We start from the raw sequence: 15,163 nt of genomic DNA, 5'->3' as shown, positions 1-15,163 counted from the left end.
TATGGTAAAGATTAGGCCATTTTTACATTTTATTAGCTTAATAAATGCATTACTATATGTGGTTAAAATAGGCCTAGTGTTAATATTCCTCACTGCCTTACATCAATGCATTGTAATTTTTGGTATGCTGAGGTAATCCGGTTACCTCATGATTTTATCTTTTTTCTATAATATTATAATTATTAATGCAGAATTATAGACTTTCATAATTATGAGCCATTATGAAAGATTGTGGCAAGCAATTTGAGATTAGTTTAAAGTTGGACCATTCGCCGAAATTGAACCCAGAGAGCTGAGACACCAGTTGAGAGCAGCCCGGGATGTCTTTTTGCTTGAAATCATCTCCTCATAGCTGGTTGACATCATGGTAGTCAGAATTATTTTTTCATATGCAGTTGATGTTTGGTAGCTAGGTTTCTTAAAATTAATATAGGCCTAACATGTTTATTTTTGTTGTGTGACCTCATGCAAAAAAAGAGATTGACATTCATTTCTTGTCATTATATATGCAAAAGCGTTATATATAATGGTGTGGGATCTCTGTGGGTGTTTTTATATAATTTTGTCTTTGTTTTTCTCCACCTGCTGTTGTGTGTTTGTCTTCCACCTTGAAAACTCTTGTTCTGCAGAAGGTAAAACTGTTGTCTTCATACAGTCTGCTCACCTTTTTGTTTTTCTAACCCCCTCACTGGAAAGCCTTCAGTATTTTCTTTGCCTGCACCATTGCCGTTCTATTAATGTTCTTCCACTGGAGTCGTTGCAGTGTTTGAAGGCGCATGGCAACAGCAGCTTCTCCAGTAGCGGGAATGGGTGGGTGGGGGAGGGAGGAGTCAATCTGGAGACTGTTTTGTGTTATAATGCACCTGAGCAGCATGTTGTGGCTGTCATTTTGCTTTAAGGCCTTGTAGAGCGAAAGCATGTGTCTGAAGTAAACGTATACAGAATAAAAAATGTGTTTTCCTCTTAATCTGCCACAACCGGTGGAATATTCTGAGAGCCAGAAGCAAGATGACAGTGTCTTCCCTGTGATGGCTGAATGTGCACTTTTTACACATCGGCCTAACATACTGGGAACAAATAACAATATGTATACTGACATTGAAAATGCAGTAACTTGTGCTGGATTCATTTCCTTGTCCCTTTTAAAGGTGATGAAATTGTTTTTGCTTTTCACTCAAATAAATTCCTTTCTTTTCAGAAATCAAAGATTAAGATGCATGAGATGTATGCAAAGCTCTTAGAGTTCCTGTCTGAAAGGGATGCTTCTTTCTTTAAATTATAGAGCAGGGGTCTCAAATACAATTCCTAGAGGGGGTGCTGTCTTCTGGTTTCTGTTCCCACCTGAGTAATCAATTTAACAATTGACCCAATTATCCAATTAGACATATAAATAATTTTTCTTAATGTCTTTTATGTGTAATTATTAAAATTTACATTTCATTAAAGATTCATACCTATATAATATTATACAGTAAGATACGTATAAAATACCCCAGAGTCTGTTCCACAATCTATACATTATATAAATTATGTAGTTAATTCAATAATTAGACAGAGAAAAAACAGAAGATAGTAGGCCTACCAGTAATTAAACCATTTATGTAGGGAGAGCAGTTTGTTTCAAGACATTTTAGTTAACTAAAAAGTGTCACTTTTTCTTCATATGGTAGTCTGAGACCTAGTCCTACACTGTTTCATTTATCAAATAATTAAAGACATAGTAGGTATAACAAAAATCATAAAGGGCATATGTTCTATATTTTATTATCTTGACAAATTGAGAAAAGACATATTATTTAACAACAGGTTATTTATTGAATATTTTCCAAGAATTATGATGTCCCTTTACAAATAAATTCCATCCTGGATTAAAGTTTCAGTGTATCTTTTTACATAATACTAAACACCACATGGTAGGATAATGCGTTCATGAGAGATTATCAAGTACTTTAATCTGTGCTGTTAAAAAAAAAACCAGGAAAGCAAAAAACATTTCAAATGGATACACTATACTGGTGTGAATGCTTATGTTTATTGCTTTTGTGTAATTGTCTTTGCGTTAACCTTAACAAAGAAACGGCAGCACTGCAATGGAGACTTGATAGAATTTTACAATAATGAACATGTAACATCCAGAACTGAAATATCCTGCAGTGGATCTACTGTCACCACCCAGTGTTTGTTAAATGCAAATAATTTTAATAATGATATCTGATATGGGTTATCAATCATTGTTGAATGTTATGTCATTGAATAGGTCAGGCCAAGTGTGAAATCTGAGATTTTCAAATTACAGTCTTCTCAGCACTGCCAGGCAGTGGGTAATGTGAGTGAGGGGTAACAGACTGGAAATTAGGCCTCAGTATCCATACTGAAGAAAGATATCCTAGAAAAATGTGAAACCCTTAGAAACAGATGGTTTAGGGGCATGCTATAAAACTAGCACATTCATGAGAAATCCCCAACATCTGGAATCATTGGAATTCACACATCAGAGCAGTAATTCTCAAATTGTCTTTTATTTTTTTCGTGTCTGATCTCCGCACTAGTTTGAGCTGCTGGTGGAGCTTTTTCAAGAGGAGGAAAAAGTCACGAGCCCCACTGGGGCTCCCCCTGGTGGCCGCACCAGGCTGAGCATCAAGCCAGATAAAACGCGACACAGTCAGTCCAGCAAAGAGCACAAGAAAACTGTGGGGCTGCAGGTGAGAACTGGGGAGACCTGACTTGCAATCAGGAGATGCACATTGGGTGTGTGATGATGTAGAATGGCCTGTGATCCAGAACCAACCTCAGCTCTTTGTCTTTGCAGTTCCGTAACTCGCTGCAGCTGTTGATGGACACTCTGAATGCTACTACTCCACACTACGTGCGCTGCATCAAGCCCAATGACCACAAGTACCCTTTCACGTAAGCTCTTCCGGACTTGCATTGCGCTGACATGATAAACTAAAACTACTTGCTGATGGACCAAAACAGGCCTGATGAACATCTCGTTCCTGAGCACACAGCCCATTAGAATGATTTCACTTAAATCAGTCAAAACAAAGCATAACCTGGCAGCACATTAATTGTAATCATTTCAGGTGAATCTTTGGTGAGCTGTTGTTTTTTTTAATTAAAGAGATATGAGATTAAGATTTCTTTCTATGCAGAAAACAGTTTCCTTGGTTTGTTGTTCTGTGTCACAATGTTAGACACCATCCCATAGCTGTGATCTGGAGGAGGGTGACGTTATTCTCTGTCTTCTACTCCAGGTTCGACCCCAGGAGAGCGGTGCAGCAGCTCAGGGCCTGTGGTGTTCTGGAGACCATCAGAATCTCGGCTGCCGGCTTCCCTTCCAGGTCTGTTGTGGTTCTGTAATCCTCCTGATGCTACCAGGGCTCCCTGGCCTGCAGCAGGAGAACACCTTGGCCTGCTGGCTCAGTGGTGATCTGGAAACTCAGCCGTGGATTTGAAATGACATTTGTACAAGTTGTAAACATGCTTTATTATGCTCTGCTTGTTTAAATTGCCCGTTTAACTGCTGTTTATCCTCTCAGACGGCTTCTGAGTAAGGATCTGTAGACATTATACTATCTGAAGCTCAATGAATAATAGTTAATGCACTTGAGTCGAATCTGACTAACCAGTCCAGCTGACTTGAAGAAAATAGCCAGTGCTGCTGGGAACAGTGGTGATTGAGCTATGACTGTAAAAGACAGCTCTGAGGAGGCCTGTAGTAGTCCTCAATATGTGTTCATAGCCTGGAAATCTAATGAAAAGCCTGATGTTACCTATCTTTTATATAGTTTAGTACTTACAGTATATACTACTTCCAAACTGAAACTCTGGAAATATGGTATTATAACTCAAGCGTCTGTGAGCAGGAAAGGGCTTGTTTCACTCCATCACTGTGAGTGCTTTTCCCTGTTGATCTCTTTCTGACTGCCTTTTGCTGCCCTGGTGACAGATGGACCTATCAGGAGTTCTTTAGCCGCTACCGGGTCCTCATGAAGCAGAAAGATGTGCTGAGCGACAAGAAGCTGACTTGCAAGAATGTGCTGGAAAAGCTCATCAAGGTGCGAAGCTATCGCTAATCGAAAGAGTGCCTGAAAGAAAGCACGAGCTAGATTCAGCTACTTTAGTACGGGTGTCTGTACAACCAGGAGCATGTCTTAACTGCTGTTCTGAAAAATGCAGGATCAGGACAAGTACCAGTTTGGTAAGACGAAGATTTTCTTCCGCGCCGGACAAGTGGCCTACCTGGAGAAGCTGCGTGCGGACAAGCTGCGGGCGGCTTGCATCCGAATCCAGAAGACCATCCGGTGCTGGCTGATGCGCAAGAAGTACCTCCGCATGAGGAGCGCAGCCATCACCATTCAGACACACATCCGGGGATACCAGGCGCGATGGTAAGGAGCCAGGGGGACCAGGCTCAGAGGGCTGCAGGTGTTTCCACAAGCTTCCCTCACCTCTGTCCAGAGACAGTCAGACACCAAGAGAAAACTCTGTAACATCTAATATCACATGTTACAACTCTTGTCAGCTCTTATAGGGAGAAGGAGTGTCGCAATGCTGGTTAATAACTGGTTTATTAGAGCTTTATGTATGACAAATGAGAATCCATTGTGTTGAGTGGAAATTTTGTCTCACCATACCTGTTATTATATAAATAGCACCAGTAGGGGGTGAAAATGACCTTACTAGTGTTAAAACTGGGTGAGCAATGGAAATCAAAGATTCAACCGCACAGAATGAAAATAATAAAGCATTAAAATTTGGACTGGTCCACTTTTGTAGAATGCTTTCCAGGTGCTGATGGCTTATTGGTTTTGTTTGATCCAGAAAGACATGGTGCTGAAGAAGACATCTGTGTCTTTTGTACCTTTCAAACTCAATCCTGATCTCTTCCTTTCTGCTTCTCAGTCTTGCCAAGTTCCTGCGCCGGACCAGAGCTGCCATCATTATCCAGAAGTTCCAGAGGATGTATGTGGAGAGGAAGAGGTACAAGCGCTTGCAGGCTTCTGCCCTCATCATCCAGTGTATCCTGCGTGCATACATGGCCAGGCAGAAGTACCAGGCGGTAAGATGAACGAAAGATCCGGACTCTTGACACTAACTAGTTTTACAGTTTATAGTGAAGAGATTAGAGAGTCACCTGGGAAGTGAGATAATAATATCATTTCTTGTTTTTGTATTTTTGCAAACTATGCAGTCCAGTGTTTTGAAGTTAGCTTTGCGCCCAAATATATAAAGATGCTGACTGTCCTTGGTCAGTAAGATAAAGGGCATGTATTTGGTAAGTTGGCTGTATGCCCAGAACGTGAAAAGAACTAACTGTTGTCTAGTCTGCAACTTAGATATAATTAATTGGCATGTGTTGCTGTCTTATCATTTGTTTAGAATGTGTCATAGTAACTGGTGTTGTTTTAAGGTATAAAGGACCATCTTCTGCTACTTATTTTTAAGTCTGGTGGTTCCAATCCAGACTTCCATCTGCATATGTAATAAAGAGACTTCCGCTTCACAGACACGTGAACTTAGTCATTAGTATGACACAACAATTGGAACAAAGCTTTTCTCACCACACATTGTCGACTGTTTATCCTAAGTACTAACTTCCAATGTGGATAAAAAACAAAATATAGCAAATAGCAAGACCTTTGAGAACCTTCATTTGTATTTGTGTAGAAAAATACTGATGCTGCAAGCCCAGACAGGAGAGTGTGAAAATAAGAGCTAATGTAGACAGCTGCTCCTCGGCCAGCCCGATAGCCAGCCGTGCAGAATCATTACAGTACTGATATGTTCTATATTAAGGCAAGTGTGCCAGTGTAGTGGGCCTGTTGTGTTGCATTATGTTCAAAAGACATGAGTTTCTATTAAAGAATCATGTGGGGTCCTCACAGTGATGGAGAATTCAGCTGACTTTGTGTGTATATGTGTATAAGGTATAGGGAGCCTGTAATCTGAGTTGCCATCATACAGTTGAGCCAGCAAACTGTCCTGAGTTAGTACAGCCCCTGACTGACAATGACAGCTGTCCCTAGTCATGGTTCGTCTCTCTGGCACTATGAGTTATAAGCAAATTTCCAAGCTCTGTCTGTAGAATGAAGAGGAGGAAAAAGGTCTGTAGCAGTCGTCGAACACTGACCGAGTATTCTTGAAAATTATTTTATTATATTCTACTGTTTCTTTCCCTGCCAGATGTTACGGGAGCACAAGGCAATTATCATCCAGAAGATGGTGAGAGGCTGGCTTGCCCGACAGTGGTTCAAGAGGTCTCTGGAGGCTATTGTTTACCTGCAGTGCTGTGTGCGCCGTATGAAGGCAAAGCGCGAACTGAAAAAGTTGAAAATCGAGGCCCGCTCAGTGGAACACTACAAGAAGCTCAACATTGGTATGGAGAACAAAATCATGCAGTTGCAGCGCAGGATAGACGAACAGGTATGTTGCCATGGAAACGGGGCCTAGCACATCATCGCTATCAATACAGCCTGTTGTTTTTCACCTTCTTTAACATCAGATTACACTAGCAACATTCATTTTTTTTGTTCAAATTGCTTTGTTATTTGTTTATTTTTTTATGTTTGAAGTCAGTATTGACAAAGTTAAAATACATTTTGAATACTGGTTTAGTTCTCTGTTTTGTTTCAGTTTAACTGTACCTTTTAGTTCTTTAAATGGTTGCCATAATATTACTAGTTTTCCATGATGTTTCTTTTTTCTTTCGCAGAGTTATAAATATCCTCCCTGCGGGGAAAGGTGAATGGCTAGAAAGTGAAACTAGCAGCTGTTTAACTTATTGCTATTTTTGCTTCTTCATGTCATCTTTAGTCCCGCTTCTGTATCCAGTGAATTATATCTGAACACTCATGCACATCTTCTGTCATTCATCTGCTAAGTATGTGGGACATCTACCTATTGTGTTTCATGCCCAAGAAAATGATAAATAGGGATTAATACGGTTCAGTTGTTTTACATAGAAAAAATAAGGCAATTTCTACAAATTTGTTGTAAAGGAAACTTTACATTCTGCTGTTTCTCGGTACATGAAGTGGAAAAAAAAACTAATAAAAAGCCTTAAAGTTGGTAAAATATTTGATAGAAACAGGCCAGTTTACCAAACTGGTAAAAACACAACTGAGAAGCCCAATCTTTAGTGACGGTCTGTAAAGATAGTCATTTTCCACACTTCATTGTTTTAAATAATTGCATTGGAAACAAACTTTAAACTTTTTCAAATGTTTTAAGCTTCTCAACTCAAGCCAGTAACATAAATGAATAAAACGCATACACATATTACTAGCAGTACATAATATTAATTTGACATGTAAAACATTCAACATTATTTGAACAAAACCATAGTCTGCTTCTTGCAATGTCAAAATACATGTTGGATTCTGGGAATTGTAGTGTCCAGAAAGGAGCAAGCTGCCAGACATGATTAAAATGTCAGAATTGCGATTAAAATCAGACGTATTTTGAATCTCACATGATTAAAATTGTAAATGGCAGCAATATCAGGGAATTTAGTTCTATAAACTATTACAAAAAGTGCCAGGACTCAGAAAGAGGTGCCATTACACAAAACTCAAAAGGCCTGATTTGTCAGTACAGCCTAATTAAAGGACTTTTATTGCTGTGCTCTTGGTAAAGCCTGTTGTCTTGTGACTTTTTCAGCACAAGGAGAACAAGAACATGCACGAGCGACTCTCAAGCTTGGAGAGTTCCTATGCTTCAGAGAGCGAAAAGTTGAGGAACGAAGTGGCTCGTCTCCGTGTGACAGAGGAAGAGGCGAGAAACAACGCCAACCGGATCACCACTCTGCTGGAGGAGCTCGCCAGGCTGACCAAGGAGCTTGAGGAAACTAGGAAGGAGAAAAAGACCATCGAGGAGTGGGCTGAAAAGTACAGAGATGAGATGGAGCAGGTGGGAGTGGGAGTCGGTGGGAGTTCGGATTATGCTGTTGTAATGAAACGGAGGGGAAAGTAGTCAGGGTCAGGATTTGAACCCAGAATGTTGGCTCTGCTAGCAGCTCATTAATGCTTTGCCAGAAGGCCCAGATTGCCTGGCATGTTGGCTGATGCATATTTCTTTGGAACAATAACAAAGGGAGAGCCATTTCACTTTAAATTTATAAAGTACAAACCAAAACTGTCGTTTTAGGTTTTTTTTTACTTCATTAATCCACAACGGGCATTACTTCCTGTTTGAAAATGTATATTTTTCTGCATTCTTCTGTATGAGCACATATGATGGCACCGAGAAAAGATGTTCGATTAGGTAGCTGCTTTCGATGATGGTAGCTGCTTTCGATGATGGTAGCTTGTGTAGGCTGCAGACGAACAGGTAAAGGTTTATTTCAAGCTGAAAGGAAAAGATGAAAAATGCTTTGGCTGTGTCATCAGGTTGTCACCTGAAGAAGGCTTCACAGCTGAAACTGGAATAAACCTGTTCCCTAAAAAAAGGCACCTTAGCAGCTGGGAAAGTTACCAAAAAATCTCTTGCTTCTCTTACAGAGGTTTACTGTGGTGCCATGAAATGGTTGGGATGTAGGCATCAGACTTACATGGAAGTTGTTTTTATTTCTCCTGTTGTTTATAAACAAATCTCAGCTACAAAGACTATTTTGTTGTTTCTTTGCAGTTGTGCTAAATTTTGAAATGCAAAAATTCATATGAATTTATGCAGGTCCAAGGAATATGGATCAAATACCAATAATAAAAATGAAGTTTATTTTGTTATTACACTGAAATGCATTGTTCTTGGCTATTGGAAACCTCATTTACAGGCATTAATTCCAGTGCCCTTTTTCAAATGTCTTCCTTTTTTCCTGTGTTTCCTTTTCATAGATGGTGTCAGATCTGAAGGAGAGGAACACCCTCCTGAAGAGCGAGAAGGATGACCTGAATCGCCTGATCCAGGAGCAGGCCCAGCAGATGAAAGGTGCCTGTGATGAAGAATACTATTCTGTTTTTGATATCAGCTGATTTCAGACAGAACACTTTGAGATTTCCCAGACATTTTGAAACAAAAATCTGTTTTTCTGTGAACAGTTGGTCATGGCAACCAGCCAGGATTTCCCATCAGACAAGCCACCATTCTTTATAATGCACTAGAATGAATAAGAGGCAAAGGAGCTTCCTTGAGCTGCAGGAATTGAAATAGCTTTCTGTTGCTGGTTTCATACCTGAAGGTGGCTTTTTCCTTTTTGTACACATAAATATGTACAATATGAAGTTTCTTGCATTATCATCCGGCCTGGCATCTTATTAATATATATGCTGGATTTTAAAAATATTTTACAGTAATTTCAAAGCTGACACAAAAAGCATTAGCAAGTCAAGTGAAGGCTAAAGTCCTCATAGTCTAAAAGTAATGAATACAGCCTATATACAGTATACTAGAGGCTACTTAAGATCCACCTTAATAAGATCATCTTCATTAAATTCTTAGGACCTGTGAAATGAATACAGTACCACTAAATGCTGATACCTTTCATTGTTTTTTTTTAAAAGAAATCAAAAGTAAATCCAACCTGGAACATGGCTGGGGGCTTGAGGATGATGAGCTGTTGGTATTTACTCCCTACTGTACTTCCTGTCGCTCACAGAGAAAATGGAGAAGGCGCTGATGGAGGAGACCAAACAACTGGAGAGCGATCTGAATGAGGAGCGGTCCCGGTACCAGAACCTGCTGAGCGAGCACCTGCGGCTGGAAGAGCGTTACGACGATCTCAAGGAGGAGATGAACCTTGCAGTGGTGAGTGCAGTGCATGCACACCACCTTCTAAAGGTCCCGGAGCTTCTGCACACAACGCCAGTACTTAAAGCTTATAGCCCCGCTCCTGACCCCTAGTCTACCTGTGACGTGAGCTGAAAGAGTGATTTGGGTTTTCTGTTTTATAGAATGTTCCCAAGCCGGGCCACAAAAGGACAGACTCTACCCACAGCAGCAATGAGTCTGAATACACCTATAATTCCGAATTTGCAGAGTCGGAGGAGTTCTCTCGTGGAGGAGAGGTAAGCATGTGCACCATTTATTTAGTGTTATTGATTGATGTATCTGTGGCTACCATTTTCTAATGTTTTTTTCTTCTTTTTTAAGCTCCTTGTTGAAGGGTGTTGTAGAATTCAGCACATTTAAAATGGAATTTTAACTTCCTCTCAGCTCCTTTATCTGTTTCCAGACTGTTGTTCTGGAATAAACATAAGCCAATAAACATTCTGGTCTTAAATGTTAAGAGCCTTAAGAACCAATAAAAGGTTCTGGTCTTAAGAGTGATTTGTTATGAGGGCTATTTCATAAACTATTCACTTTATCTCTCTCTATCTGTTGTTGTGTTACACCCCACACCCCTGTTCTCCAATGTGGCCAAATGCTGAAACTTCTGTCTCTGCTGGTTTTCATCAGGATGTCACCAAGGCTCCCTGGGACATGTCTCTCTTCCTCAAGCTGCAGAAGAGGGTGACTGAGCTGGAGCAAGAGAAGCAGTCCCTGCAGGGAGAGCTGGACAGAAAGGAGGAGCAGGCTCAGCGGGCTAGGACCAGGGTGAGAGCTGAAGTTTAAGTTTATTTGTCAGTCCAGCCATATACAATTATACAGAGGAGCGAGATATCGTTCTCCAAGTCTACAGTGCAAATACAGACAAAAAACTGACAAGACAATGCTATAGACAATGTAGATGTACACATTTCTGACAGGGTACAAAGCCTTTACAAGAACCCTAGCAAGATAGAGCTCAACTTCTGCTTCAATGCTGTCATCTGGTGGTGAGCAGCAGTGCTGGATTTAAATTGTGTCGGTAACTCTGTGCTGTTTTCAACGTGTCTGTGAGTTTATTTGTCCTTTTCTTCCACGGCAGGAGGAGGAGGACTACAAACGGGCTCGGGGAGCAGAGCTGGAGTATGAGTCTCTCAAGGTAAAGATGAGTAGAGCTGCTTCAGCAATGCTGAGGCAGGCATGGCTGACATGTCCCTTCACAGTCCTTTTCACCTCTTGCATGCCTTTTTTAAATGGACTGAACAAAGAGGGTTATGCTTGGTGTAATTGGGCATTGTGGTCGCTACTGGAGACCTCAAAAGATCTATAGCAAGAATAGCCAAAAGAGCAGCGCTTCTCCTGAAAACGATGGTGATCTGTGTTCGTTCTGAATCCTTTCTGTAGCGCCAAGAGCTGGAGTCTGAGAACAAGAAGCTGAAGCATGACTTGAACGAGATGCGGAAATCTATGTCTGAGAAGACCGGGCCTGGCAGTGCGGTCCCAGGCTCCCCGGTTTACAAAGTCCTCCTGGACCAGCTCAACTCCTCTAATGAGGAGCTGGAGGTCCGGAAGGAGGAGGTGCTGATCCTGCGCTCCCAGCTGGTCAGCCAGAAGGAGGCCATGCAGCACAAGGTAGACTAAATCAGAAAGCAAATTACATGAGACAGATTACAACAGTACGGCAGTCACAACAATATCTGTAGCACAATAGGATTTTTGTTGTAATAGTAAGAAAGAATGTGCTTTGGTATTTGAATTTTGGTTATTCTTGTCTGAAAAAACTTTTTTGAGATGAAGGCGTCAGATCCATATAGATTAGGAAGATGCGTGGGAACAAGGAAAAACATTGCCTCCCATCTGAATCTAACTTCCATTGGCAAGTAAACAAGCTTGGGAATGTCAGGAAGCAAAGAAAGATAAAGAAATGACTTCTTAGAAACCTATAAACCTAACTATATGAACTAAGGCTGTTTTATCACCTGCTGACATTACTTTTTTTGTCCACTTTCTTTCCTACAATGCTTTGCTTCCAGGAGCACAAGGTAATTGGCTTGCTTCCTGCTGTTGCTCTAGTCTCTGGTTTGATGTGTGTTTGTTTTGTACCTCTGCATGAGCCCTTGTGTCACCGCGTTGACTGAAACAGGAAATTAGAAGCTTTGTCTCCCCCAATGGGAGGCAGAGTAAATTGCCTCTTTCCTGGTTAGATGATGAAATCAGGTTCAATTTCCACAAGTAACACTGCTTTATTATATCAGTTGTTGGCACAGCAGACACTAGAAGAAAATCTTCTTTATACTGAAGTCATAAAGTTAAAACCCCAAAGTAAAAACAGTTAAAGATTCTTTTTACATCTTAGCTTCAATTTTTGTTGCATATGCTGCTTTATTCTGTTTTTGTTTTTCCACCTGGCTCTTTGTGCTCAGTAATGGCTCCTTGTCTCTGCTGGGCATGCATGACTCATTGTTTACTTACAGCCCAAGTGTGAGTTTTTTATACTAGATGTCTCGTCATGAGAGTAATTATTCATATTGTTCATCAACAGTTTTCACATTCAAAATATTATTTTACTGATCAGCCGACCAATTAAGCAACAATATCAAAGACATTGACAGCTAAGCTGGCTGAATCCTGATGAGATTCAGCCAGACACGGATGATCCTCCTTGTATATGATGCTAAAGAGGCATGCTGGTGCTACTATAATGGCTTTTCATTCACCTTGTTCACATCTATAATTGGCTCTGTTATGTCTCATGACAATAACCCGCTTATAGATGATGTAACCAGGTCTGTGATCACATAAAATTAGCCATTTAAAAATCAGATTGTGGGTGAAAAATAAAAATAGAAATCGGTATTAACTAAAGCTGAGCAACGCATTTCATTTTCATTTGTCTTTGCATTCTTTTTTGGTGAATATGAGCACTGTACTGTTTCACTGTTTAAAGGGGTAAAAGCAATAAGAACAGCACCTGCATAGCACAGCAGGGTACGCTGTTCAGTAGTACTGAAATTCTAATAGCTCATATTTCACCTCCTGTCCTGCTCCCTCCCCAGGAAACCATGACAGAGGCCATGTCTTACATTGAGGATGTGCAGAAGATGAAGGATGCGGGTGAAATTACTCAAGCGTACATAGGACTGAAGGAAGCCAACAGGTACATTCTCCCAGCTGCACAGCTGTGTGCTGGACTTTTCATGGAACTTAAATGTGGTTTATGCACTACACATCAGCGAGTGTTGTGCATGTTTCTTATTTATGTCTGGTTCCATGAAAGCGTATTTTCTGTTTCTATAGTGCTGTTTCTCCACTTATTTTTTTTACCAGGGACTAGCTCCATAATTAAGTCTTCCTTTGAGGATCGCTTAGGCTACAGAGTAGTCCATAGCAAGAATAATTGCTAAAGTTACCTAAGGTTACAGCACAGTCCTGTCAGTTTTGCTACAGGAAATGGTGCTGATCTGTGAGCCTGGACTTGAGAAATTGGTTCTGTTAATGTCCATGAAGGGCCCAGGTGTACAAGACATACTGTATGCCTGAACTGAACAGCAACTTACTGGACATCTGGTGGTTTTTATGTCCTGTCAAGCTACAGTCTGTGTAGGTCCGAGTCAGAGCAGTCTGAGATTGACTATAGTTTCCAGCTCAGGACACTGCTAGGCCAGCTTGTGAGAAATACAGAGTTGTTTTAGTGGTATCAACTTGTAAAGCTTTTAATGGTTTAATGGCTTTGGACAGGTCTTCCTCCTGGGTTGTCTCCTCTTTCTCAGTGTCCATAGCTTTTCAAAGCCTCTTGGCAACCTTGCCAGCAAGTTGTTTTATGGTGTTCCCCTGGAGCTCTGCACAGACAAAAATACTGCACAGCTTTGACCTGCTAGTGCCCTTCACATTGTGCCATGAGATTATGCTGTTTTCCCTAACTTTCAGAAAAACAAATTCATACATGCTCAGATTTACTCTAGTACTATAACACTGGATTTCTCTTTCTGTTAGGTATCTTTTTTGCTGTTGCAGTTTTTTATTCTAGAATTAGTTTTATACTCCAAACAACAAATATGTCTGTTTTTTTTAATTTGTGCAAAGACGTTCCTGTATAACCATATAGATTGTTGGAGCATTGTAAGAAAAAGAAACATTTTGCCAACAAACAAGGGCACCAAAGGTGGACATAAATGTTGTTTGTGTTTTTCCGTCTTTTTATAACAGATTGTCTGTCAAAAGGAACTGCTGTGCTCACACATGGTATTAACATATATATTAATAAGTCAGAGTCAGTGATGCAGTGCTCCTATTCTCTCTTAGAGGAAAGTCTCTCTGATGTGTGAATAATAACAGTGTTTTGGTCACTGATAGAGAACACTGACAGTTGTGGACTGTTCAGAAATCAAACAATGAAATATTGCATCAATATTAAATATATTGCAACAGCATTATTCATTTACAGAAAACAATATTTAATCCATACTTGAATTACAGGACTTTTTGGACGTGGGACATCTGGACATTGGTTCAGAATCAAATTCAAACAAATGAACTAAAAAATGCAAAAAGTACAATGATGGATATTATTTTAAAACGAAAGAGTCTGTGGTCTTCTGAAAGGTCATCAAGTGACATTGTATTGTATTCTTAAACTGTATGTAGTGTATTTTTTGTAATAATTCTCATCTTGCTTTTGATATTTATATAGTTCACAGTAGATCATTGTTGCAAAAGGTTTAGAATTTTCTTAAGTCAGGTCCTCACAATGCTTTTAGCATCTTCTTTTGCCATCTGCCTTAATATGTAGACATTATTAAGGATGCCCATCCACTCATTCTTTTTGCTTGTACTTGTCTAAATGTGCTTGCTGGTGTACCAACACACTTCCAGACGGAACGAAGCCTTCATTAATTCCAGAGCAGTGATGCGCTTGAAATCCGATAAACATCTTGTGCCTTTCTATGTTGTCTGTCTTGTGCAGATCACCAAAGTTTTTGCGTAAACCCCTTGAAGTGAATGATCTCATGGCTAGGCTCAGGTACTGTAACTGAAGAAAGAGAATGCCCTCAAAGGAGAGACCAAGTGTTCGTGCATGCATAAACAAATTAAAAACATTTTTTACTTTGTTTTCCAAAGGCTTTTTATGGATGACCAAGCTGAGATAACATAAGGCAATAGTGTAATTTAGCTGATTTAATCTTGAACAAGCATGAACTGCTTAAATGAATGAAATGGGCGCTGGAGTGCACTGCAATCTAGAGAATGGCTTCCCCCAGTTTTCTTACCATCATCATTGTCCATTTTGTTTTCCAGGGGCTTCCTCTGGATATTCTTCAGTTTAAAAATAGGTTTTTCGCCCTTCCACAGTTAATGTATTTATGTGTCTCTTGACAGTTTCTCAGCCTGTTTTATTGGCACAAAAATCTTTTTTATTTCA

General features: G+C 40.2%; 1 protein-coding gene across 5 annotated transcripts in view; it reads left to right on the top strand.

The window, feature by feature from the left end:
- Positions 1 to 15,163, top strand: part of myo5aa (myosin VAa) — a 68,788-nt gene that overhangs the window by 40,931 nt on the left and 12,694 nt on the right. For 3 of the 5 annotated variants that reach the window (XM_088640898.1, XM_088640897.1, XM_088640900.1), the window contains exons 15-30: positions 2,550 to 2,702; positions 2,810 to 2,907; positions 3,255 to 3,341; positions 3,950 to 4,058; positions 4,180 to 4,391; positions 4,906 to 5,062; positions 6,187 to 6,426; positions 7,663 to 7,911; positions 8,835 to 8,928; positions 9,596 to 9,744; positions 9,891 to 10,004; positions 10,396 to 10,533; positions 10,847 to 10,903; positions 11,149 to 11,376; positions 12,801 to 12,901; positions 14,708 to 14,764. In XM_088640898.1, the coding sequence (XP_088497024.1) occupies positions 2,550 to 2,702; positions 2,810 to 2,907; positions 3,255 to 3,341; positions 3,950 to 4,058; positions 4,180 to 4,391; positions 4,906 to 5,062; positions 6,187 to 6,426; positions 7,663 to 7,911; positions 8,835 to 8,928; positions 9,596 to 9,744; positions 9,891 to 10,004; positions 10,396 to 10,533; positions 10,847 to 10,903; positions 11,149 to 11,376; positions 12,801 to 12,901; positions 14,708 to 14,764 (2,243 nt within the window). The remainder of the gene's footprint in view (positions 1 to 2,549; positions 2,703 to 2,809; positions 2,908 to 3,254; positions 3,342 to 3,949; positions 4,059 to 4,179; positions 4,392 to 4,905; positions 5,063 to 6,186; positions 6,427 to 7,662; positions 7,912 to 8,834; positions 8,929 to 9,595; positions 9,745 to 9,890; positions 10,005 to 10,395; positions 10,534 to 10,846; positions 10,904 to 11,148; positions 11,377 to 12,800; positions 12,902 to 14,707; positions 14,765 to 15,163) is intronic. The other 2 variants (XM_088640899.1, XM_088640902.1) reach the window with 1 other exon arrangement.

Source organism: Lepisosteus platostomus, chromosome 7, assembly GCF_059453375.1.
Source record: "Lepisosteus platostomus isolate fLepPlt1 chromosome 7, fLepPlt1.hap1, whole genome shotgun sequence".
Lineage (NCBI taxonomy): Eukaryota > Metazoa > Chordata > Actinopteri > Semionotiformes > Lepisosteidae > Lepisosteus > Lepisosteus platostomus.
This window is presented reverse-complemented; position numbering and strand designations above follow the sequence as displayed.